Raw genomic sequence first — 25,533 nt, forward strand, 5'->3', positions numbered from 1 at the left:
CGTGTTCTCTTCAAACAGCTTATCTTTGGGGGTGTCGGACCCTGACCATTTGATATGGAAGACCTATCCTGAGGATAGGTCATCAATATCTCTAACCAAACAAGCCATTTAAATTGGGAAGGGAAATTCCTCTTCATTGTTCCAGTATCTGTAACCTTCAAAACTAATTTTTTAAACTATTTGCTCTACCACATAATAACAGATCCAGTTGCTATCGATAATGTCACATCTTCTACATGTTTGGGCTTTATTTATCAGTGGGAACAGGTTATTCCGAATATATATCTGGTAGGGTATAGTCCCATGTGGCAAATTTATTGCAGACATTTTTGCAACTGTCCTATGCATCTGAATGGAGCTTGCAGAATCCATACACGTGCTGCATAAACAGCCCAATTCTCACTTTCAGAAATTTTTGCCACAAAATTGCCACATGTACACATTTTTATGTGTTCCAGTTAGTCTGTACCTTGCGATTCTGTTTGTGGACATCTGATTTGATGTGCGTTTTCAGAAGCTCTGTGGCATCAGGGATGAAAACATCACATGCTTGACAGTATGTGGCTTGGACACGAGACAAGTACTGGTCCTGGATTACTCCTGAAAGAGAGAAGACAATACAATAAATACATATAACAATACACAGAGATAAGGGATCTGAAAACATAAAAGTGAACATCTCCCACATACACTGAATGAGTACTTTATTAGAGACCTTCATCTACAAGCAAGTTGGACCTCTTATGGCCTTCAGAACTGCAGTGATTTGTCATGGCATAAATCCCACTAGATGTTCAAATCGTTCTGTAGGAATACTGGCCCATGAGGACAGGATAGCATCTCACAGTTGTCACAAATTACATGGAAGTACCAATATGTTCTGAACAGCCCTTTCTGCTTTGTTGCAGAGGTGCTTTACAGGATAAAGATCTCAGGACTGTGAAGGACAGGGAAGTGAAACTCTCATGTTCCTGAAAGCAATCAATGACTATACAACCCTTGTGACATGGTGCACCATCCTGCTGAAAGTGCCCTGCTGCCCATACAAAGTTGAAAATGGCCCAAAGACAATACTAGAGTAAGCCCTGCTGTCCAAATGTCCATCCACATGTATCAGAGGACTCCGGGTATATCAAGAACACATTCCCTAAACCATTATTCTACATCCACCAGTCTGAACTCAAGACACCAGCCAGGAAGAGAGGATTGATTCATGCTGCTGGTAACAGGTTCAACTGACTAGGAGATGTTTTTCCACTCAGTGATCCAGGATTTGTGCTCTCTTGCCCACTAGAGCCTTGTCTTTTGGTTTCTGGTTGTCAGCTGTGATAGCCTACATGTGCTGAGAAACAATTTCTGCAGTCGGACATGTTCGTTGGAGCACTAGTGTTGTAACTGGCTGCTATTTGCTTGACTGTGCACCTTGTTTGTCAGAACCCCTCTCGACTTCTTCCTCTTACCCTTTCATCGATAAGCTGCTGACCTCCACAGGATCCCCTTTTCCTCGATCTCAGTCTTAATGGTAATCACTCAGATCGCCAATTCTCCCATTCTAATGTGGTTTCACACAAACAGGTCCATGGAAAACTTGTGCGCATGAAATCATGCCGCACTCCAGAGTCACGTGTATAATTTCCATACAAGGAACCTCCAACTGTCCAAAGGCAGGGGTCTCTAATATGCACGAGTTACAGCTAATCCAAATAAGAGGTTGGGCAGTGGTTTTCGTAACGAGAATTCCTCTTTAAACACCCTTAAATGCGTTTTCGGAGATTACTATGGTTTTTAACAGATCTGCTCATGTAGTTGCCTACATCAAGTACATCTTGCCAATGCTTTTTCCTCATTCAAATGTTTATTAAGACCAGTATAGCAGGTACAAGAATATACAATATAGGGTATCAAACAGAAACATTGTCCAATGTATGCATGTTGCAGTATAAAAATACTTGTGATCCTTGTTATGTCAATGACCTGTCAATGACCTGTCAACCAGGTCTCATGAATAGGAGCGAAGAACCTCAGAGCAAGAGGACAATGAAAGAAAAGAAACTAAGAAATAAACTATGAAAAAATAACAAATTAGTAGCTCCTAGTCTCTCCAAAGCAGAGTCTAGAGATAAAACAAAGAGAGGATGAGTCTAGAGAGGCGAACCTCTCAAGGTAAGTACCACTTTAGCTCCATAGATAACATAGCAAGATGTGGTGTGCCTCCGCCCCATCATCATAGAGGTTTGTTCCCGAGAAAAGGTCAGACACCCACAGCTCCTGAATCAGGCTTCTGATAGGAAAGGTCCATCACCATGGGGGGAATGAGGGTCCCAGATTTTAAGTGTAAGAAAGATACTCCTCCAGTCCACAACACCAGCAGCGGTCTGAGACCGAGCGGAAAAGGCGATGCAGAAGGGCCAGGACCCTATACCATCTCGTTAGGACTTTATAGTTGATTTCTTAGGCCTTACATGAGACGGATACTTTATGACAGAGAGTGAAGGCCTTATGCCATGCTGTTGTTGGGAAAGATCGATGAAGTTCTTTCTCCCAGTCTAATGTAAAAGATGGGGGTTGCAACCCCCAATAGTCTTGGACCAGACCATATATAACAGAGATCACCCTCAGAGTTCTTAGCGACACAAAGTTCCTCGAAGGGTGTCAGAGGACTGTCGAGAGCAAGGGAAGACTTGTTTGATATATAGAAAATCTTCAGCTGATGGTATTCAAAAGACATTCTGGGAGATTGCTGATGTATGAGAGCCTGGTTCCAGAATCTCTGCAAAGAGGCTCCCCCCAGCATCTCCCAAATAGGAGCTGGTTTGCTCCTACTAAATGTAAGGAAGGATGGGGAGGACAGGGCCGGAATGAAATCAAAATTACCTAGGACAGGAGTCAATGGTCCATCCCTCGTAAACAGTGGGGAGGAGGGCAGAAAGCTTGCATATTTGTGACAAGTATTTGACAGACAAATGGAAGACTGTCTGCCCGAGATGGTGTCCAAACCGAGGTGCGGATCAATGGGACAGCCGTCAGCGGGGTAGGAGAAAGGGAGAGTTCCAATTTTACCTAGAGCTTATTCCCCGCATGGTGAAACCAATCCAGAATCCTAACCATTGTAAAAGCTATAAATTAAGAAAAGTCTGGAAGACCCAACCCCCCTCCTCCTTATGAGAGTGGATCTAGCCACTCTGGGAGAGCGGAATGCCCAAATATAAGAGAACAATCTGGACTAGGGCTGCAATGATTAATCGAAGTTATCGATAATATTCGATAACAGGATTCGTTGTCAACTAATCCAGTTATCGAATAATCGTCCGATTCGTTGCTATGCGGGCGGTTTACTTTAACTTTAAATTAGCGTAGAGCGGGCGGCGGCATAACGTCACTTACTCACATGACGCACCTGCTCCGCCTGCTTCATTCATAAAGTGATTTAAAGTTAAAGTTACTGCCGGGCCGGGGCTGTTATGGGGAGAAGGATCTGTGGATAGGATGGCGCTGTTATGGGTGGGGGGATCTGTGGATGGCACATATAGCATAAGATGCTATATAGTGTCATCCACAGATCCCCCTCCTCATAACAGCGCGTCATCCACAATTTGTTTTAATATGGCCTTTGAACATAATTTTTCCAGTAAAATCAAAATATACCCCTTTTTTTGTAATTCCCCCCCCCCCCCCCGATTAATTGATGAAATTATTGACAACTAATCGATTATTCAAATAGTTAGATGCAGCCCTAATCTGGACAGTGAGAAAAAGAAGGTCTTAGGTAAACAAATATGAATGGTATAGAAAAGGTACAGTAAATGTGGAAGGACACATTTTTAAGATGTCAATCCTACCCAGCCACGAAAAGTCCCGTCTATCCCATTTAGAGAGGTTGCCTTTAAGGCAGTTGAGAAGGGGTTCATAATTCAATTTAAAAATGTTGTGAGGGGACTTCGGGATGAATACCCCTAGATACTTGAGCGCTTGCTGTTTCCAAGAGAAATCAAACTGGGAGCGTAAGGCTTGGACTGTAGAGTCGTCTAGGGTAACATTCAGTGCCATGCTCTTAGATAAGTTAATTTTGTAATTGGAATAGGAACTGAACTCTTGGAGTATCGAAATAAGTGCTGGAAGGGACTGTCGTTACTGGGAGATATAAACCAAAAGATCATCTGCGAGAGCCGAGCATTTAAGATAGAGACCTGCATGACTTCATGTTGGCGTATAACCACAAGGAGATGTTCCATCGTGAGGACATACAGGAGAGGAGATAAAGGACAGCCCTGTCTGGTACCACTGCAAATAGTAAAAAGGTCTGATAAAGATCAATTAAGGCTACTTTCACATTAGCGTTTTTAGATCTGTCATGTATCTGCAAAATCGCTTCCGTTACAATAATACAACAGCATCCGTTTTGGACCGCTTCTGAGAGAACATGACCGATCTCAGAAACGGAAAGAGAAAACGCTAGTGTGAAAGTAGCCTAACCCGTATCCGAGCTCGGGGAGAGTGATACAATGTCTGTATTCTACTGAGCATATTCTGCCCCATCCCAAGTTGTTTCAGGGTGGCCCACAGGAAACCCCAGTCCACCCGGTCAAAACCTTCTCGGCATATAGAGACAGTAACATAAGAGGTTTGCGCCAGTTTTTGGCATGGTGGATAACTGAGAACGTTTTCAATGTATTCTCACGAGCCTCCCTGCCCAGAACGAAACCCACCTGATCCGGGTGGACCAAGGAACCCAGGAGACACCCCAAACGGCATGCCAGGACTTTGGCATATATCTTAGCATCGACATTGATAAGGTATATTGGTATATAACTGGAGCATAGTTGAGGATCCTTTCCCTCCTTGGGAATCGCTACCACGTGGACATGTAGGAAGGAAGGGAGGAAATTCTGAGTGGTTGAAACACTTAAAAGGTGTCTAGCATAACGGGTGGCAGTTCAGGCTGCATCATTTTGTAAAACCTGGCCGTATAGCCATCTGGGTCTGGGCTATTACCTCCCAGAAGAGAAAAAAAGGAGATTTTTGTATAACTTACCAGTTAAATCTCTTTCTCGCTCTTCCTTGGGGGACACAGACCTTGGGTATAGCTCAGCTCCCTAGGAGGCGTGACACTAAGTAAAACTGTTAAGCCCCTCCTCCATCAGCTATACCCTCAGCCTGGAGATAGAGGCTACCAGTTGCGTGTCCAAGTAGTGAAAGGATAACAACCAATAACGGAAACAACCAGCCAGCAACCCAACGGGGCGCCAGACCATAACCCTGTAACCAAACACAGAAGGGTGGGTGCTGTGTCCCCCAAGGAAGAGCGAGAAAGAGATTTAACTGGTAAGTTATACAAAAATCTCCTTTTCTCGCCCATTTTCCTTGGGGGACACAGACCTTGGGACGTTCAAGAGCAGTCCAAGAAGGGAGGGACCACAAACCCAAGGCGGAACACCACCAGAGCATCAGGAAACCGCTGCCTGCAAAACCAGGCGGCCCAACGCAGCATCCGCTGATGCATGCGTATGCACCCTATAGAACTTTGTGAAAGTGTGCAGAGAGGACCAAGTGGCTGCTTTGCACAACTGTTCAGCCGAGGCCCGATGCCTCTGCGCCCAGGAAGCTCCGCCTTCCTTCTTGGGAACCACAAAGAGGTTCGAGTAGAACCCCCTGAACCTTTCCGTCGGAGGCACGGGGGCGACGACACCCTTGTCCATTAGAGAGTGAATGGCCGCGAAGAAGGCGGCCACTCGTACGGGATCTCGCGGAGGACGGGATCGGAAGAAACGGTCTGGCGGAATGGACGCAAATTCGATTTTCTATCCGCAAGATACAATCTCGAGCGCCCATGCGTCTGAGATGTGGGCCCGCCATACGTTCCTGAATAGGAGAAGGCGGCCCCCCACCCGGGTGGGTGGGGGCGCACCTTCAGGCAGAGGGCTGCTGGCCTGTGGGAGCCCGTGCAGGCTGGGACTTGCGCCAGGTAGGTTGCGTCCGAAAAAAAACGGCTTCTTGCGTCTATCCTGGGCTGGGCCAGAGGAAGAAGAACTGGCCGCGGGTCTAGACCCGGTGGGCTTGCGAAAGGACCGAAAACGGGACGAACCAGCGCGACCACGGGGGGCGCCCATTGGCCTGGACTGGGGGAGGTGAGTACTCTTCCCACCCGTGGCCTCTGATATAAGTTCGTCCAGACGGGTTCCGAACAGGCGGGAACCCGTGAATGGTAGGCCGGCCAAAGAGCGTTTGGAAGCGGCGTCCGCCGCCCAAACCTTCAGCCAGAGTTCCCTCCTGACAGAAACTGCCAGGGCAGAGGAACGGGCAATGAGGGCACCCGCATCAAGGGAGGCCTCACAGACGAATTTTCCGGCCTGAACAATTAGTTGGGCTAAGGAACGGAGGTCCTGAACAGGGACGTCCGACCCTAACTCCCGTTCCAGTTGCAAACCCCATTCAGAGACCGCTTTGCCAACCCAGGCGGAGGCAAAGACCGGTCTAAGGGCCGAACCAGAGGCAGTAAATATGGCCTTGGAGAGGGATTCCGTACGACGGTCCTCAACAGACTGGAGGGAAGATCCGTCCTGTACAGGAATAGTAGTGCTTTTGGACAGGCGAGCCACGGGAGGATCAACCTTAGGCGGGGATGTCCACGTGGTCACAGAATCCGCTGGAAAGGGATAACAAATGTCCAGCTTTTTGGGTGTAATAAAGCGGACGTTAGGCCGAGTCCAAGCCTTGGATACCACAGAAGAAAAATCAGCGTGTATGGGAAAAACCTTGGAGGCCTGTTTGGGGCGGAGAAAGGACACGCCGGCCTGTTCAGAGCTGGGGGGGTCATCGTGTAGCTGAAAGGTATCACGGATGCTAGTGACAAGATGCCCCACCGCGGACGCCAATTTGGACGGAAGCTCTGAGTCCATGTCCACGTCCGAATCCGCCAGTTCTCCCTCAGAAAGCGTATCCCTTTGAGAGGATAGACTTGACTGAGCTCGCACGCATGGCGGAGAGAGCGAAGCATCTGGAGAAGATGTGCGCTCAACCCTTGAACGTTTCTGAGTATGCCGGGCCCTGGAAGATTCGCTGGGAGGCAGGGAACCAGTGGGGGCGGCAGAAACGGTAGTCCCAGCGGGTGCGACAGGGATTGTGGCAGCCTGCGGGAGAGGCGGTCTATCCACGAGACGGCCCACTACGTGTGTAAGGCTTTCCACCGCCTGAGACAGAGACCTAGCCCAGTCAGGGGGTTCAGAGGCACCGGGGGGCGCAGCGGGAAGCGGGCCCTGCACCGGGGCCTGACATGCAAGGCAATGCGGCTCAGATTGCCCACGCGGAAAAAGTTCCTTACAGGCGGTACAGGCATAGTACCAGGGTTTGGGGGCACCTGTGGGATCTGACATGCTGAAGTGTGGTTGTACTCTAATATAGAGACCACAAAGGGTTATAGCAGCTATGACCAGGAGGGTTAGGAGAGGGTTAACTGTCCTACCAGTGCCTCAGAAGAACGTCAGGAGATGGCCCAGATCAGCAGCAGCAGAGAAGCAGTGAACAGCAGTGAGCAGCAGAGAGCAGCAGAGAGCGCCCACAGAAGCCGAGCGATGTACACAGGAGGTTAGAGTCCCCCACCGTGTCCCAGCTTCCTGTCAGGAGTGAGGAAGCGCGGGAAACCTCAGCAGAAAGCACGGGGAACAAGCTCTGCCCCCTCCAGCGCTTGAAATGTCTCCTGTGAAGGAGAACGTAGCTCCGCCCCCAAAATGACGCGCGCGTAAGCCCCGCCCCCTGCCGGGACCGCTAAGCCCCGCCCCCCGTTCTCGGCGGGAAGGGGGAGAGAGAGAAGAGAAAAATGGAGTCAGCCCCGAATGAGGGGGAGGGGGGGGAGAAAGATAGCAGCGTGGGGGGGGAACGGCGTGGGGGTGCTGAGGATGCTGCTGTGCTGCATTGTCCTGCAGATGAGCGCTCAGAATGAGCGACCACGGGTGCCCCCCTTACCCAGAGGGGTAGATGCTGCAGATAGGGACGGGGTATGGGCTGGAATAGCCATCTCACCGTCCGACGTCTTCACCCTCAGTCCTTTCCAGCAGGGTCGCCCCTTCAGCCACTGGCACCGCAGTGGCAGGAAGCTGGAAGAGGGGCTTGGCGTGCGGGCGACCCCCTAGCTGGCGGGATGTAGGGGAGCCATTGCTGCCCAGATCCTCCTATTGCTTCTGTGGGGGAGGCAGCAGTGCAGATAAGTTGGCACTGGCGCAGCTCAACCCCGGGAGAGCAGAGAGGTCTAATGCGTCTCTGGTATCCCTAGGAAAAAATAAAATAACAAAATTAGAAGAAAAGTAAAAATAACAAGGAGAAAACAGCCCTGCAGTAGCAGGGAGTGTCTTGCCTCCTTGGACACTAAGCTAAAACTGGTAGCCTCTATCTCCAGGCTGAGGGTATAGCTGATGGAGGAGGGGCTTAACAGTTTTACTTAGTGTCACGCCTCCTAGGGAGCTGAGCTATACCCAAGGTCTGTGTCCCCCAAGGAAAATGGGCGAGAAAATAATATTACAGATTCTAGCTCTTTCAAAGTAATCTGAGTCTGTTCTTTCGATAGAGCAGGTAAAGCTGTATGGGAGATGTAGTGTTGGAGCGAGCTAGGGGTGTTATCTAGGTCAGACGTATCATTGGGTGGAGGTAGGTCGTAAAGGGACATATATGAGTGGAAGGAGGAAAGAATATCCTCTGTGTGATATGCCAGGGTACCTGATGGCTGACGTATAGTCGGTATAAACATAGAGGCTCTCTTATCACACAAGGCTAGTAAGCAGCTTTTCCAGTGCTTTTTCTTTTTCAATTTTGGACTCTCCTGATCCATTTTCATCATGTGAACCAATGCATTTGGTTTGTTTCCCTCCTGTATGTAGGACTTTCTGTTGCTGTATCCAACCAAACCCATGATGCTCTTCTCCCTCTACCACTGCGCCAGCACCACCCAGCTAGTTTATAGCTCCTCCTACCCAGCTAGTTACATAGCCACGCCCCTATCACTGCCCCCAAACAAGAACAGAACATCACTGGAAATAGGAAAGAGCTGCACGGACATGTTCATGTGACCAAAGCCCAGAATGGAAGATAGGAGCAATAAAAAGGTAAAATAAATGCATTACAAAAATACAGCTACCTTAATAAACGATTATTTTAAAGGATGGTAGGTATCCGATAAATGGGGGTGGGCCTGCTGCTGGAACCCCTCTGACAATCACGAGAATGGAAGTCTTTGAGTGTACCAGAGGAATGGAGTGGTGATGCCCATGTATGACCACCACTCCATTCACTTCTATAGGAATGTCAAGTATGGTGCTTGTGCTATCTCCACCAAGCACATAAAAGTCCGCCACCCAGAAACCTATATAGAAAATGGCTCCATGCCTGCGAGTTATTTTCTATATAGGTTCCTCATGACAACAGCTGCTCAGTAACTACTGAGGAACTTAAAGAACCACCCACCTGAAGACCTTGTGGATACAAATATACCTTGTATAGTATGGAAAATGTGGAATCTGACTGGTTGCTATGCAGTTTTAATAAATCTCTCCCCATAGAAGAAAACAAAAGCAAAGGAAAACTGTTCCTGTGCAGGAGTCCGTCAAGGATATCCTCTCATACCTTTAAATGTGTCTTTGACGGACTTCAGGTTGCTGTTCTTTTTCTGCAGGGCCATTTGGTTCTTCTTAAACATAAGGTATTCCTAAAAAAATACAAAAAAACATAATTAAAGCACCTCTTTAGAAGGATTGAGAAGCTTTGCAGGACTTATTCATAGGCTTCTTGCTCACATTAAGGAAGTTCACTCTTTTTTCCGGAAAGAAATTAGACAGATGTTTTATGATCTCCGTGTGCTGGCAGGAAAAAAAATGTATCTGGATTTGCTTCTCGTCCGGGGTATAATATTGACACAAGACACACGAGAACATTGTGCTGGTATCTCCTTGCCATCCATAACTGTTCACATTGGGTCTGATGATAAAAAAAAACAACAAGCAGCATTACAACTAGATAGGATGAGCAAGGGAGTCAATATGGAGACCTACTTTTGGCGTTATGGTCTGTGAAAGTGTAAGAAAATTAAATAAGCTTTACCCACTCCCACACCAAACATCTTTGAGGCATGAAAGGCTTAAAGGGAAGCTGTTACGTTAAATATGGTGTTTGAGCTGCAGGCAGCATGTTATGGAGCAGGAGGAGCTGAGCAGATTCATATTTTTTGGGAGAAAAGATTCAGTAAAACTTGTATTTCATTCATTTAAATTCCTGCACATTCTGGGCTTTGAAGTCCAGGAGGCGGTCCTATCAGTGATTGACAGCTATCTTTGTATACACAGAGAGAGAAGCCTGTCAGTCACAGATAGAACCTCACCCTGGACTTCAAACCCCAGAATGAGCAGGGATTTAAATGCATGAAATTCAAGTTTTACTGAATCTTTTCCCACAAACCTATATATCAATCTGCTCAGCTCCTCCTGCTCTATAACCTGCTGCCTACAGATTACATTGCATTTTCATGGTGACCGGTTCCCTTTAAAGGGTTCACTAGATCTGGAAACAGTTTAAGGGGTTCCACTACTGTAATAAGGTTGGAAATAAATACATTAAGTTAGGAGACCACGTTTCTTCAAAGCATAGTCCTATCTGGACCATCATTGTCTGTATGACTCTTTAGCACACATGGAGAGTTGGGTCCTTACTAGCCTGAGCAGACTGCAGCTCTTGCTTTAGCAGTCTTAGGCCTTCTGCACACGAACGCTGTGTGCCCGTTTTGCGGCCCGCATACGGCGGTTCCGCAATACACGGGCACCGGCCCGTGTGCACTCCGCATCATTAACTTGAATGGATTCGCAATCACGGAGATGCGGAACAGAAGCACGGATCGGAAACCCACGAAGCACTATGGAGTGCTTCCGTGGTCTGTCTGTCTGTGCCTCCGCACCGCAAAAAAATAGAACTTGTTCTATTTTTTTTGCGGTGCGGACGGATCACGGACCCATTTAAGTTGAATGGGTCTCGATCCGTCCCGGCCCGCCACATGGACGTCCCCAATGCAGGGAATGGATGCACAACGTTTGTGTGCAAGAGCCCTTAGTGCAAACATGTATTCCCCCCCCCCCAATCAACACATGCCGACTCGCCCCTTAATGATCACGCACAGCACTTCTGAATAGCTTTTCTAGATCATAAAGAGAACTGCGCTGCCATGCAGTTACAGCTGCACAGTGCTCTCTATTGCCTCTCTGCACTCATTATATCATCAATGCAAAGAGTAAGTTACAGCCAGAACAATGCTAGAGGCTGGAAAGCGATTCCTCCTAGACCAGGGATGGCAAACCTCCAGCTGTTGCAAAACTACAACTCCCAGCATGCCCAGACTGCCTACAGCTATCATCCTACAACAGGGCATGGTGGGAATGGTAGTTTTACAACAGCTGGAGAGCCACAGGTTGGCTATCCCTGTCCTAGACTGTCTTCCATAGGATCCTTAGAATAACCCCTTTACTGCCCTAGACCACCAGGGATACTGCAATAGATCACCAGCTATATAGACATTTACTGCTTTAATGCACTAGACCAGTGATGGCTAACCTTGGCACTCCAGCTGTGGTAAAACTACAACTCCCAAGATGCCCCCCTTGCTTGGCTGCTCTCAGAACTCTGTAGAAATAAATGGAACATGCTGGGAGTCGTAGTTTCACCACAGCTGGAGTGCCAAGGTTAGCCATCACTGCCCTAGACCATTCAGTATATGGACATTAGCCCCTTCACTGCCCTAGACCACCAGCTATAATGACATTAACCACCCACTCAATGGCTAGAGTGAACCCTGCCAGCAATGTAGATGAAAGTTATGTGCTCGTCACATTCATCCAGTGTGAACAGACGTTATGTGGGGGAAGGGGGAATGCCCAAGATAAAATCCCTTGGCTCCTAGTCAAAAAGTTAAACTACCACCCTGGTAACATTAACTAGATTGGTCGGCGTACAACAATACATTTATGGTTATGAATCTATCATAAAAGTAGGGTAACTGAATTAGAGCCCATTTACAAATATTCATAGGAGCATAACGGCCCTCAGTAAATATGTGGCTAAACACCCGACAAATGTTTGGTCGCCCTGTGTAAGCAGGGATGTGCTGCCGACACAACTAAACTGCATAGGAATAAACATATATACAACCAACATAGTAACGATCATCCATCCCCATACAGAGGTGATGGTTACTCTATGTTAATGACAGGGCTGTTATCTATGGTTCTTACTGCTCTGCCAGAAGGTGCGAATCTTCTGCCTTTTTGTGTTCTTGATTCGACGAATTGGCATCTAGGAATGGATACAAGACTTAAGTCATTAAATGATTAACATATTACAACAATGAAGATAGCCACACACATTAGGGTGCATTCACATGACTATGTATTTTGCCCACCGCAAAAAATACGGATGTCGTCTATGTTGCATCGTGGTTTTTTTGGCGGACCCATTGTAACAAAGTCTATTCTTGACAGCAAAATGGACAAGAAAAGGACATGTTCTATCTTTTTTGAGGGGCTGCGGAACGAATAAAAAGGATGCATATTTTGCAGCACCTTTGAAATGAATGGGTCCACATCCAATCGACAAACAATGCAGATCAGATGTGGATAAAAAAAATACGGTCGTGTGAATGGAGCCTTAGACGTATGTAGAACTGAGCACGCATGTGTATGGGGTCGGGAGAAAGCTGTCCACCAAACGAGTGATCGGTCAACAGGGTCTCTCGCATGTGGGCAACCTAATGCAAGTACGGTAGTTACCACTGGTCTCCCCAGCAGCCGTGTGTTCCTGCACATCTCCATTCTGGGTTTTGGCCTGTTGTGGAATAAAATGAACAAATGTCAACCCTTACTAACACTTCTGAAGAAGCTTCACACCTACATACACTCAGCAATAGAACAGTCTCCCCTCGATTATTGTCCAGTATCCTTCCCCAGCACATACAATTTTTTTGAGCAATTTTCCAGTCCAATATTCGCCAATAAATATAGGTTCTGAACTCTTAAAAGGGGTTGTCCGGGTCAGTGCTCCCCTGAATCGCGCAGGGCAAAGGCTTTATATGGAGATCCGGTGACAAGCAGGCTCTCCATCAGATAAGCTAGTTGGAGGCTTCTGCCTAGCAGTGAGCCCAGTGACGTCACCGGCAACACTGCTAGGCGGACAATTTTTCTATACTTAAAATAAGCTATTTTTAATCCCCTTTTTCCCACCCACCACCCTTAGGGGGAGGAAGGGGGAGGCAAAAAAAATAAAAAATATCCAGCCGTAAAGTAACCATCTTTTCCATGGTTCATCAACATTTTGTAATCTTTTACTATGGCCCTCCATCACCCGTTCTTCTTTAATCAGATTGTCAACTGCTTTTCTCCACTGTCTTAAGTATAAGGAGTCAAGCTTGAAATAATACTTTGGTCAGGACCATTTGTGTATTTTTATTTAAATTGAATTCACAGACAACCCATTTAAAGACTAAGGATGCCTTTGATTTAAGTATTATAAAAAAAAAAAATGCACTAGCCCTTCTTGTAACTTTCTGCCCCCTCCACACTCTGAACCGCCATGTACAATATCCGCCCCCCCACTACTGCAATATCTAACAGAAGGGAGGGGGACAGCAGAGAGAGAATCTGACAGATTTATGTCATATCCAGCACCACCACAAGCTAGGTCAAGGGCATAAACAAACTCTGCAGAAGCAAAATGGTAGGACATTTTTACTGAAGACTATAGAAAGTTGATTAATTTAGCAGAACGCAGCTTTCATTTTCCCAAAGCAGTTTAAGAGATGAAAGTCGATCTCTGATGGACAAGAAAGTCAGTTTTACTATTAGGGCTCGTGCACAGGAACGTATTTTGTTTCCATGTCCATTCTGTTGGGTTTTTTTGCAGCCCATATTCAGAACCACTCACTTCAATTGGGCAGCAAAAAAATTAATAAATAAAATCGAACGTGTCCTATTATTGTCCACATTACGGACAAGGATAGGACTGTTCTATTTGGGGCCAGCTGTTCCGTTCCGCAAAATACAGAATGCACACAGAAGTCATCCGTTTTTTTTGCGGATGCGTTTTTTGTAGACTGTAAAATACAGGTGGTCGTGTGCATGAGGCCTTGGACCGTATAGTAGTGACGTATAAGTGTACATGTATAGCCCAGGATGGCCTTCCCTGAATACAAATGTGGCCAAACCTCAGCTGTGAGTAGTATTGAAACTAAACTTCCAAAATGGGACCCCATGTAGTCTGAGCAGTTCCATACATGCCTGAAATGTTTATTGCAAGAAGAGCCCAATAACACCCCATTCCAGCTACTTACTTGATAGACATAGGTCTGGCTGGCATATGTACCTGTATTGAGTAATGACAAAGTATACATTAGGAGAGGTTGTCACAGCCCCACCCCTGTCATTCACATCAATTGATAAAACTGTTCTCTGCCACATAAGAGGTGACCATAGACATGAGAAGTCTGCAGTCCTATAATAGAATACAGCAGTATTGTACAGGCACTCCAATACACATGTAACGTTCAGTCCTAGCACCTCGGACCTTTACCCCACAGGTTGGTCGCATGTATATTGCTCTTTCACACAAAATACGGATTGTGTCAGGATGCGTTCGGGGTGCATTCAGTGAAACTCGCACCATTTTGCAAGTTAGTTCAGTCAGTTTTGTCTGCGATTGTGTTCAGTTGTTTCCGTGTGGGTGCAATGCTTTTACATCCAGATGCAATGCATTCTTTACTGAATCCCCATTCACTTCTATGGGGCCAGGGGTGCGTGAAAAACGCAGAATATAGAACATGCGGCGATTCTCACACAACGCAGAACTGATGATTAATTAGGTCAGGATTCAGTGCAGGTGCTATGCATTCACTTCACACATCGCACCCTCGTGGAAAACTCACTCATGTGAAAGGGGCCTTAATGTTACACTGACAAGTAATCTCCTAAAGGGGTTATGCCATAATGGATTTAAAAAAAAAAAAAAAAGCTAGAACCAGCCCTGTACCTCACATGGATCCAGAGATATCCACATTCATTTCTCCTCTAGATTTATTTCAAACTGGCAGCTCAGGGGGCATGTCTGCTACAGCCCTCTCCGTAGCACAGCTCAGGTGGTGTGTCCTTTCTGCTACAGCTCTCTCCTTATAACAGCTCAGATGGTGTGTCCTTTCTGCTACAGCTCTCTCCCTATAACAGCTCAGGTGGTGTGTCCTTTCTGCTACAGCTCTCTCCATAGCACAGCTTCAGGTGCTTGTCCTATCTGCTGCATCTCTCCCCATAACACCTCAGGGGTGTCCTTTGCAGCACTTTCCCTGTAACTGCCACAGCTTCTAACAGAAGATATGGCTGGTGACATTTGAAGATTCAAACTCAGTGCACGCGACCACCTCAGTGAGGAGGACGGAGAAATAAGAACAACAACAAACAGCAGGTGGTGCTGTACAGTTACATTTTATCGAATAACTGAGTAGCTATACTTTTTATTTACATGCAATTACAAAAAGTGTTGAGATCCAGGTGTTGGTTTGAAAAATGTAGAATATTTCTTGTGGGACAACCCCTTTAAGCCAAGCCTCTAACATGGCCTAACAGATGCATGCCTATGGTAGACCTGGGCATCGATACGTCCCCTCCCTAGGCTATACAGTCACTATTTACTGTGGCTTCTAAAGAGTTAAACAGCCTGGCATTCCTAGCATGTCAAAAGTTTGTGGGTCCAATGTTTGGAGATCACCAATGAAAGAAAACAAAGGGACAGAAGCACTTAGCAGTTTTTACAGCTTTACCTCTGGTGAAATCTATGCCTTTCTGAAACAGCGCCACTTCTGTCAACAGGTTGTGTCTGGTATTGCACATATTTATTTGTACTGACTCGAGCAATACCTTGTCTCTTAGGCTATGCTTCAGGTTTTGGCTCAAAAATACTGATGGAAATCACTAGAGATGGGCAAAGTGAGTTTCGGATGTTACATCTGAAGTTTCGAACATACAGGCTTCGGATTAATACTGTACAGAGATCAGTCACCATACAGTAATAAAATGTACGGGCTCAGATGTGCCGAAGTCCATAATTCGCAAAATTCAAAATCCAAGTTTTAAAGTGGTTTTACTGTAGTTGCTTTGCTCATCACTAGAAATCACCGATCCAGCACTGAATGTGTGAATAAGGCCTACCACTGTGTGGATCCTCACCTCCTGAATTTTGTGGCTGACTGGTGGCTTCCCGGTGCTGTGGATTATTAGCTGCACCTGTCAGTGAAATACTAGGAACCAGAAAATACCTAGTATTTGAAAACAATATTGGCTCCAGCACCGCTGCGGCCATGCCGTTTGTATACAAGACCACTGCAGCCAATCACTGACCAGTGGTAAATGGCACAAAACAGTGATTGGCTGCAGCAGTCACAAGTGATATACGGGCACATCACCCCTGTAGTCATACCAGGCAGTGGTGCTGGAGCACAGGCGGGCAGGACAGTCAGTATTACTTTTTTTTTATTATTTTAATACCTTCTGTTGCCTTGCAATAATTTTAGTTCGGCCAACCCCTTTAAACCACTTAGTTGCTATGAGCGGCTCCACTACTTGTAAGCTGCAGTCAAGATATTTGCTCCTGTCACATCATGCGTCTAATTAGTGCGAGTATTAACTTTTGGTTCTTTACTGGAGGCTGCTATCCTCTTCTGCTGCCCCCCCCCCCACCCCAAGACACGTACCTGTTTGCTCCATATTGGGAAACTGCCTGAGTGTGGAGAACTTCCTTTTCCGGTTAAGCATTGGTCTCCACTAAAAGATGGTAGAAAGACAAACACAGGGATAGGATTAGTAGACACCCCAACTTTTGAGGATTCATCCTGCCGTTTAACTCCTTGCAAAGCAGGTCATTTTTGGCAGAAGACAAACCACTTTTCAAATGGCTCCTGGAATCTGCATCGATAAAAATATTTCCTCGGCAGCACCTGCTACAAGTGAACGGCTGTCCATGTAATCACGGACGCGCAGGGTTCACCAGAGCCACCTTCCATACTGCTACACAAAGCAGGGGTACTTTATACCGTGTACTAGCCATATGCCATACCAGGTGATGGAAAAAACCCTTTAAGTGCCTCCTATGAACACTGTCAATACACAATCTCAATGGCTTCACCATTATTTCCACAGATGACTTGCTTTGGCCCCAGCTTCTAATGTGTGTATGGCATACTACTGCGCAGTTGGCACAGTCTCTTTAAACAAAGGCATCAATAACTGTAAAAACCAGAGTCAGGCAGCTGCTGCCAAGGCCAATAAGATAATGGGTTGCATCAGAAGGGGCATAGATGCCCGTGATGAGAACATAGTCCTACCATTTTACAAATCACCAGTCAGACCACACATGGAGTACTGTGTACAGTTCTGGGCTCCTGTGAACAAGGCAGACATAGCAGAGCTGGAGAGGGTTCAGAGGAGGGGAATGGGGGGGGACTACAGGACCCTGAAAGATTTTCAGCATTAGGGTTATTCACTTTAGAAAAAAGACGACTGAGGGGAGATCTAATTGCTATGTATAAATATATCAGGGGTCAGTACAGAGATCTCTACCATCACCTATTTATCCCCAGGACTGTGACGAGGGGACATCCTCTGCGTCTGGAGGAAAGAAGGTTGGTACACAAACATAGAGGAGGATTCTTTACAGTAAGAGCAGTGAGACTATGGAGCTCTCTGCCTGAGGAGGTGGTGATGGTGAGTACAATAAAGGAATTCAAGAGGGGCCTGGATGTATTTCTGGAGCGTAATAATATTACAGGCTATAGCTACTAGAGAGGGGTCGTTGTTCCAGGGAGTTATTCTGATGCCTGATTGGAGTCGGGAAGGAATTTTTTCCCCCTAACGTGTGGAAAATTGAATTCTACCACACAGGGGTCTTTGCCTTCTTCTGGAACAACTTGCAGGATGAGAGGCCAAACTGGATGGACAAATGTTTTTCTTCGGCCTTATAAACTATGTTACTATACTGAGACACCACGGTGCGATATGATGACTTCTACTGCACTGGCAGGGAGGTGCATAAAAGCGGTACACAGCCTGCTGGATCAACCCCATACACAATGTTGTCTCTGGCATCTTTTCAGCATGCTGGAAGTTGCTGGTGTGCACTAGTGCAGCAGTATACACTACCTACATGAATATAGCGGCCCTCATTAGTATAGGAACTGACAACTATACAACTACCGCAGGGCAGGAGGGAGCGCTGACTTACCTGCATTTGTGTCGGGTCAAACGGTGGCGGCCTAACACCAAAGGCATTTCCATGCATGTTGGGATTTTTGGGACGCTCCCAGGGAGGGGGGTTAAATCGGACAGGAGGTCTGAAGAGAAAAAGGACGACAACACGTCATACATATGCTGATGTCAGGGGCTTTTCCCCACAGACAATTTAACTTTACTCTAGGACTTCATGCCAAGCTGAGAAATTGTCATTCGCTACCTCATGTGCGGTGGAAACTTCCGAGGCTCCATCCCAGGTCCGTGCATGAATCTGGGGTCACCTAAAGGAGGACCATAGTTCACCACAGGTCCAGGGTAGTTCCAGGGACGGGGGAAATTAAAACCAGGACGACCTATGTATATGCAAAAAGATGGTTAAAGAGCGTGAGCAGATACACAATTACTTGTAAGTATATATTTGGATGTTTCATCCCTCTATGGGGGGTTAGGACCATCCATGCATTACATCGACGGCCACTCATGACGCAAACACTGAAGGGGCTGCAGCACTCGTCTCAGCACTGCCACCCTGATCTGCCAGGATGCTGGAAGTCGGCCCCTCCACTGATCGGACATTGAACCCATCAGGGTTGCGATTCTGGGTAACCCCTTTAACGCCTGTTTTGTAAATAAATGTCAATTGAGGGATGTCTCCTTTGAGGAACGATAATCGTTATCAATGAACTCTTCTGGTCGTATAGTTACCCACTTCATGTAACCAACAAAAGGCCGTGTTCACATTAGAGGCCTTGATCCCATTCTCCAGGCCATGGTGACACTGGGCATGGAGGGACACGTCTGCTGGCCAGAAGGGTAGCAGTAAGATGCCCAGAGAGGATTCATTAGAACTGGATCTGTGCATCACATTGTGGTCGCAACAATTATACCGCCTCAGCATACACTTGTGTCTCTCAGCGTCTGCTGTCGGATCAGACAGAACAGAATTGGAGGAACACTTTAAATGCTTCATGACGGATATGAGGTCAAGTGGTTTTTTTCTTCCTTACTGTCCGGTACAATAGCCGTCATGTATGCCCTGCCACGTGACCTGGGTACAAGTGCCAAGGGCTGATCCATTTCACACAATCTCGCACACCCCTACACCAAGGCCACAGACTGAGGCTTCTTGCACACAAACGTTGTGCGGCCGCTCCGTGCATTGGGGACCGCAATTTGCGGTCCCCAATGCACGGGCAATGTCCGTGCGGCGGCCGGGACGGATCGAGAACTAGTCAACTTGAATGGGTCCATGATCCGCGATTTTTTTGCGATGCGGAGGCATGTACAAATACACCATGGAAGCACTCCGTAGTGCTTCCGTAGGGTTCCGATCCGTGCTTCTGTTTCGCATCTCCGTGCTTGCGGACCCCGTGTATTGCGGACCAGCCGTATGCGGGCCACAATACGGCCACGGGCCCACATTTGTGTGCAAGAGGCCTGAACATAAATCACACCCCGACACGGCCTTTCATGCACCCCAACACTCTGCCCCCATCTATGATATTTAAATGAATATACAAGTTAATTAGGGGCCCCACTCGCCAGCAAACGCACAGTAGCACACAACCCCCACAGATCAGCTGGTGGAAGAGAAGGCAGCGATCCATCTGAGCGCCACCTTCCCTTCATTGTTCACTTGCTCGCCGTCGACATCGCAGCAATGAGCCGGTGTAATTACAAGAAGCCATCCCATTCACTTCTATATGATGGCTCGTCCGATACACTTGAATAGGAAGGAGCTGTCCCACTGAAATGAATGGGACAGCTTGTAATTACACCTGCGCGGCCTACTCTTCAGCCAGCTGATCACCTGGGGTGCCGGGTATCAGACCCAAACCGATCTGATAATGTCAGTATAAAAATCTCGCAAAATTCCTTTAAGGCTCCATTCACACGTCCGCAATTCTGTTCCGCATTTTGCGGAATGGAATTGCGGAGCCATTCATTTCTATGGGGCTGCACGATGTGCTGTCAGGATCCGGAAATTAGGATCGGCACTTCCGGGTCCGCAATTCCGTTCCCGGAAAAAAAATAGAACATGTCCTATTCTTGTCTGCAATTGCGGACAAAATTAGGCATTTTCTATTAAGTGGCGGCGATGTGCTGTCCGCAAAAAATGGGAACACACATTGCCGGTGTCCATGTTTTGGGAATCTGCATAAAACAAATATACGGATGTGGGAATGGACCCTAATGTAGTAAAAATGTAGCGGCCATGTCTCAGGTGTTATGTACTTCCATGGGCTTTAGTGTAGAATCCAGGAAACCTCATTACCACTTCCAAAAAGTTTTTTAGCAGCCGGTGCTAATTTGATTTCTTCCTAAGGGGAATGTGTATTCCCCACACAGACTGAGCGGCAACGTGCAGTATTGCTCTATAAAAACAATATATTTATTTATTACATCTGATTTTCATCAGAACACAGATCAAACTATCATGCCACCATGATCAGACCGCCTGCCATCATGATCACACCCTCCCTTGCTGCAGTGCAATCAGAGCCAGACCCCCATGCTGTCCATTGCCATGTCCCCCACTCCCCGCAGTGCCATCAGATCAGCAGCCCCTATGATGGCACTGCCATCAGCCCCTCCATGCCATCCAGATTGCCATGATGTCCCCCTTCCCCTGTGCCTCCATGCCATCCACCATGTCCCCCACTCCCCCAGATCAGCCCCTCCATGCTAAATCACAGGTGCCCCCATCAACCCCTCTCCATCCCCCCACCTCCCTCTCATATCTCTTTATTTATGCCAAATCACAGCCTGGTGCCCCAATTAACTCGTCCCCCCGCCACCAATAACATGCCATTGCCAATTCACAGGTGCCCCCGTTTCCCCCCTAGCCTGCTGCTTACTTTATACTTACCTTTAATGGCAGTGTGGTGTGCGCTGGCATGTTGAGTCCACAGGAGACACGACTTGATCCCAGCAAGAACTGGGACCTGACGTCACACAAATCGTCAGCCAGCGCGCTGACAATGTGTGTACGCATGGGCGAGTTCGGACTATGAAGGCCACGGAGCGGTGAGTGAGAAGCTTCATTTCACCCCCGCTCCATGGTCGTGTGATTCAAACGATTCATCGTTGCAGGAAAACTGCATCGAGGATTTTTTTGCCTCGATTTCATCGATTAATCGTTTCAGCTCTACAGTACACAAAACCACAAGACATACACAAAATAATACGCAGAAGGTAGGACTCTAAGGACTCCATATCACAATACCCATAAGGAGCAAACCTAGAAGTGCTGAAAGCATAGATGTAATGTGGGACCATAATACTAAACCTGCTGTGCCTGCCCCCCCCCCCCCCGATACAGAATAATACTAAGCCTGCCCCCCCCCGATACAGAATAATACTAAGCCTGCCCCCCCCCGATACAGAATAATACTAAGCCTGCCCCCCCCGATACAGAATAATACTAAGCCTGCCCCCCCCCGATACAGAATAATACTAAGCCTGCCCCCCCCCGATACAGAATAATACTAAGCCTGCCCCCCCCCGATACAGAATAATACTAAGCCTGCCCCCCCCCCGATACAGAATAATACTAAGCCTGCCCCCCCCCGATACAGAATAATACTAAGCCTGCCCCCCCCCCGATACAGAATAATACTAAGCCTGCCCCCCCCCCGATACAGAATAATACTAAGCCTGCCCCCCCCCCGATACAGAATAATACTAAGCCTGCCCCCCCCCCCGATACAGAATAATACTAAGCCTGCCCCCCCCCCCGATACAGAATAATACTAAGCCTGCCCCCCCCCCCGATACAGAATAATACTAAGCCTGCCCCCCCCCCCGATACAGAATAATACTAAGCCTGCCCCCCCCCGATACAGAATAATACTGTGCCTGCCCCCCCCCGATACAGAATAATACTAGTGCCTGCCCCCCCCGATACAGAATAATACTAAGCCTGCCCCCCCCGATACAGAATAATACTGTGCCTGCCCCCCCCGATACAGAATAATACTGTGCCTGCCCCCCCCCGATACAGAATAATACTGTGCCTGCCCCCCCCGATACAGAATAATACTGTGCCTGCCCCCCCGATACAGAATAATACTGTGCCTGCCCCCCCCCGATACAGAATAATACTGTGCCTGCCCCCCCCCCCGATACAGAATAATACTGTGCCTGCCCCCCCCCCGATACAGAATAATACTGTGCTGCCCCCCCCCCGATACAGAATAATACTGTGCCTGCCCCCCCCGATACAGAATAATACTGTGCCTGCCCCCCCGATACAGAATAATACTGTGCCTGCCCCCCCGATACAGAATAATACTGTGCCTGCCCCCCCGATACAGAATAATACTGTGCCTGCCCCCCCGATACAGAATAATACTGTGCCTGCCCCCCCCGATACAGAATAATACTGTGCCTGCCCCCCCCCCCGATACAGAATAATACTGTGCCTGCCCCCCCCCCGATACAGAATAATACTGTGCCTGCCCCCCCCCCGATACAGAATAATACTGTGCCTGCCCCCCCCCGATACAGAATAATACTGTGCCTGCCCCCCCGATACAGAATAATACTGTGCCTGCCCCCCCCGATACAGAATAATACTGTGCCTGCCCCCCCCGATACAGAATAATACTGTGCCTGCCCCCCCGATACAGAATAATACTGTGCCTGCCCCCCCCGATACAGAATAATACTGTGCCTGCCCCCCCGATACAGAATAATACTGTACCTGCCGCCCCCCGATACAGAATAATACTGTACCTCCCCCCCCCCCCCCCGATACAGAATAATACTAAGCCTGCCCTCTGATGTAGAGCAAGGCTACTTTCACACCTGCGTTAGGTGCGGATCCATCTGGTATCTGCACAGACGGATTCACACCTATAAATGCAAACGCTGGTATCCGTTCAGTACAGATCCGTCTGCATAACTTATTAAAATAAAAATCTAAGTCTAAGTGTAAGTCAAACGGATCCGTCCCGACTTACATTGAAAGTCAATGGGGAACGGATCCATTTATAATTGCACCATATTTGTGTCAATGTAACTGGATCCGTCCCCGTTGACTTACATTGTAAGTAAGGACGGCTCCGTTTGGCTGCAAGCAGCGCTTTGGTGTCCGCCTCCAGAGCGGAATGGGGGCTGAACAGAGCCAAACTGATGCATTCTGAACGGTTCCGCATCCATTCAGAATGCATTGGGGCTGAACTGATCCGTTTTGAACCGCTTGTGAGAGCCCTGAAACGGATCTCACAGGCGGACCTAGAAACGGCAGTGTGAAAGTAGCCCAATACTAAAACCTGCTGAGCCTGCCCCCGATGTAGGATAACGCTGAGCCTGCCCCCGCTGTAGGATAACGCTGACCCTGCCCCCGCTGTAGGATAACGCTGACCCTGCCCCCGCTGTAGGATAACGCTGACCCTGCCCCCGCTGTAGGATAACGCTGACCCTGCCCCCGCTGTAGGATAACGCTGACCCTGCCCCCGCTGTAGAATAACGCTGACCCTGCCCCCGATGTAGAATAACGCTGACCCTGCCCCCGATGTAGAATAACGCTGACCCTGCCCCCGATGTAGAATAACGCTGACCCTGCCCCCGATGTAGGATAACGCTGCCCCTGCCCCCGATGTAGGATAACGCTGCCCCTGCCCCCGATGTAGGATAACGCTAACCCTGCCCCCGATGTAGGATAACGCTAACCCTGCCCCCGATGTAGGATAACGCTAACCCTGCCCCCGATGTAGGATAACTCTAACCCTGCCCCCGATGTAGGATAACGCTAACCCTGCCCCCGATGTAGGATAACGCTAACCCTGCCCCCGATGTAGGATAACGCTAACCCTGCCCCCGATGTAGGATAACGCTAACCCTGCCCCCGATGTAGGATAACGCTAACCCTGCCCCCGATGTAGGATAACGCTAACCCTGCCCCCGATGTAGGATAACGCTAACCCTGCCCCCGATGTAGGATAACACTAACCCTGCCCCCGATGTAGGATAACACTAACCCTGCCCCCGATGTAGGATAACACTAACCCTGCCCCCGATGTAGGATAACGCTAACCCTGCCCCCGATGTAGGATAACGCTAACCCTGCCCCCGATGTAGGATAACACTAACCCTGCCCCCGATGTAGGATAACACTAACCCTGCCCCCGATGTAGGATAACACTAACCCTGCCCCCGATGTAGGTTAACACTAACCCTGCCCCCGATGTAGGATAATACTAAACCTGCCCCCAATGTAGAATAATACTAACGCTGCCCCCGATGTAGAATAACACTAAGCCTGCCCCCGATGTAGGATAACACTAACCCTGCCCCCGATGTAGGATAACACTAACCCTGCCCCCGATGTAGAATAACACTAACCCTGCCCCCGATGTAGGATAACACTAACCCTGCCCCCGATGTAGAATAATACTAACGCTGCCCCCGATGTAGAATAACACTAAGCCACCCCCCACCCCATGTAGAATAATACTAAACCTGCTGCCCAACATTGTAGGCAATGTCCCCTCCCCCATTATACTAGAGTTACTGTGCCCCCCGCCAATGTGGCATCACAGTACCCCACCTCCCCAATTTTCAGCTGTAGATGGTGACAAGCACACTGTCATTACACTGTCGCACATATTCCGCTACATTAGCAATAGCACTACAAGTCCCAGCATGCCTTACCAACGGCAGGGAATTGTAGGTCCACTCTAACGCACGGTGCGTGTGCATTTACAACGTGGAAAGGACTCGTGTGACTACAAAACCCGGTTGCGTGCTCACCCCAAAATCTAGCATCCATTGCCTCAGCGTCTTCACACAGCTTCCGAATGTGAACACTGCGCATGCGCACATCGCCAGACCATATTCCGCTCAGTTCGGAGACTTCCGCCACCACGTAAAGCTCGAACGCTATTGGTTGGGTCCCGGATGTGACGTCACATGAGCCTCTGAAGCTCGTTTTGACTTTTTTAGTGTGGGAAGGTTTCCTTTTGTGTGAATGCACACTTACGTGAGGCGGTGTCATGGTTGCGGCCTCTAGAGTCAGTTTCATTCCAGATATACATTATGTGGGGAGAAATGGCCGCTGCTGATATTGGGGGCCATAAGGGGGGCACTTAATAGTGTTAGTAATACCACCAGCATATTATTATTATGACCTCAGACATTACTGTGATATAGGGGTTGTCCAGCCTAGGAGCCTGCCCCTGTGGTCCTGACATGTGGCACAAAAATAACCCATCTGTCTGCGGTCCTGCACCGTTTCCCCGTA

At 48.1% G+C, this 25,533-nt stretch overlaps 1 protein-coding gene across 1 annotated transcript; it reads right to left on the reverse strand.

Annotated features, from left to right (window-relative positions):
• Nucleotides 1-445: 445 nt before the first annotated feature.
• Nucleotides 446-25,118, reverse strand: LOC122925646 (DBIRD complex subunit ZNF326-like). The gene is made up of 10 exons (XM_044276993.1): nt 25,044-25,118; nt 18,508-18,640; nt 18,280-18,388; nt 16,754-16,823; nt 14,348-14,379; nt 12,792-12,846; nt 12,258-12,318; nt 9,780-9,960; nt 9,610-9,691; nt 446-600 (listed from the first exon to the last, which is right to left on the reverse strand). Exons 1-10 carry the CDS (start codon nt 25,105-25,107, stop codon nt 446-448), a joined length of 942 nt encoding a protein of 313 aa, XP_044132928.1. The 5' UTR covers nt 25,108-25,118.
• Between the last annotated feature and the right edge of the window lie 415 nt (nt 25,119-25,533).

This window comes from Bufo gargarizans, chromosome 2 (assembly GCF_014858855.1).
Source record: "Bufo gargarizans isolate SCDJY-AF-19 chromosome 2, ASM1485885v1, whole genome shotgun sequence".
NCBI lineage: Eukaryota > Metazoa > Chordata > Amphibia > Anura > Bufonidae > Bufo > Bufo gargarizans.

Excerpts from the sequence above, each read along its gene's own strand:
- LOC122925646 (XM_044276993.1), bottom strand. The coding sequence starts at position 25,107 with ATGCGCAGTGTTCACATTCGGAAGCTGTGTGAAGACGCTGAGGCAATG. Across the intron at positions 18,389-18,507 it reads AAGTTTCCACCGCACATGAG|ACCTCCTGTCCGATTTAACC; the intron begins GTAGCGAATGAC and ends TTTTCTCTTCAG. Across the intron at positions 9,961-12,257 it reads TCGCACCTTCTGGCAGAGCA|ACCCAATGTGAACAGTTATG; the intron begins GTAAGAACCATA and ends TTTTATCATCAG.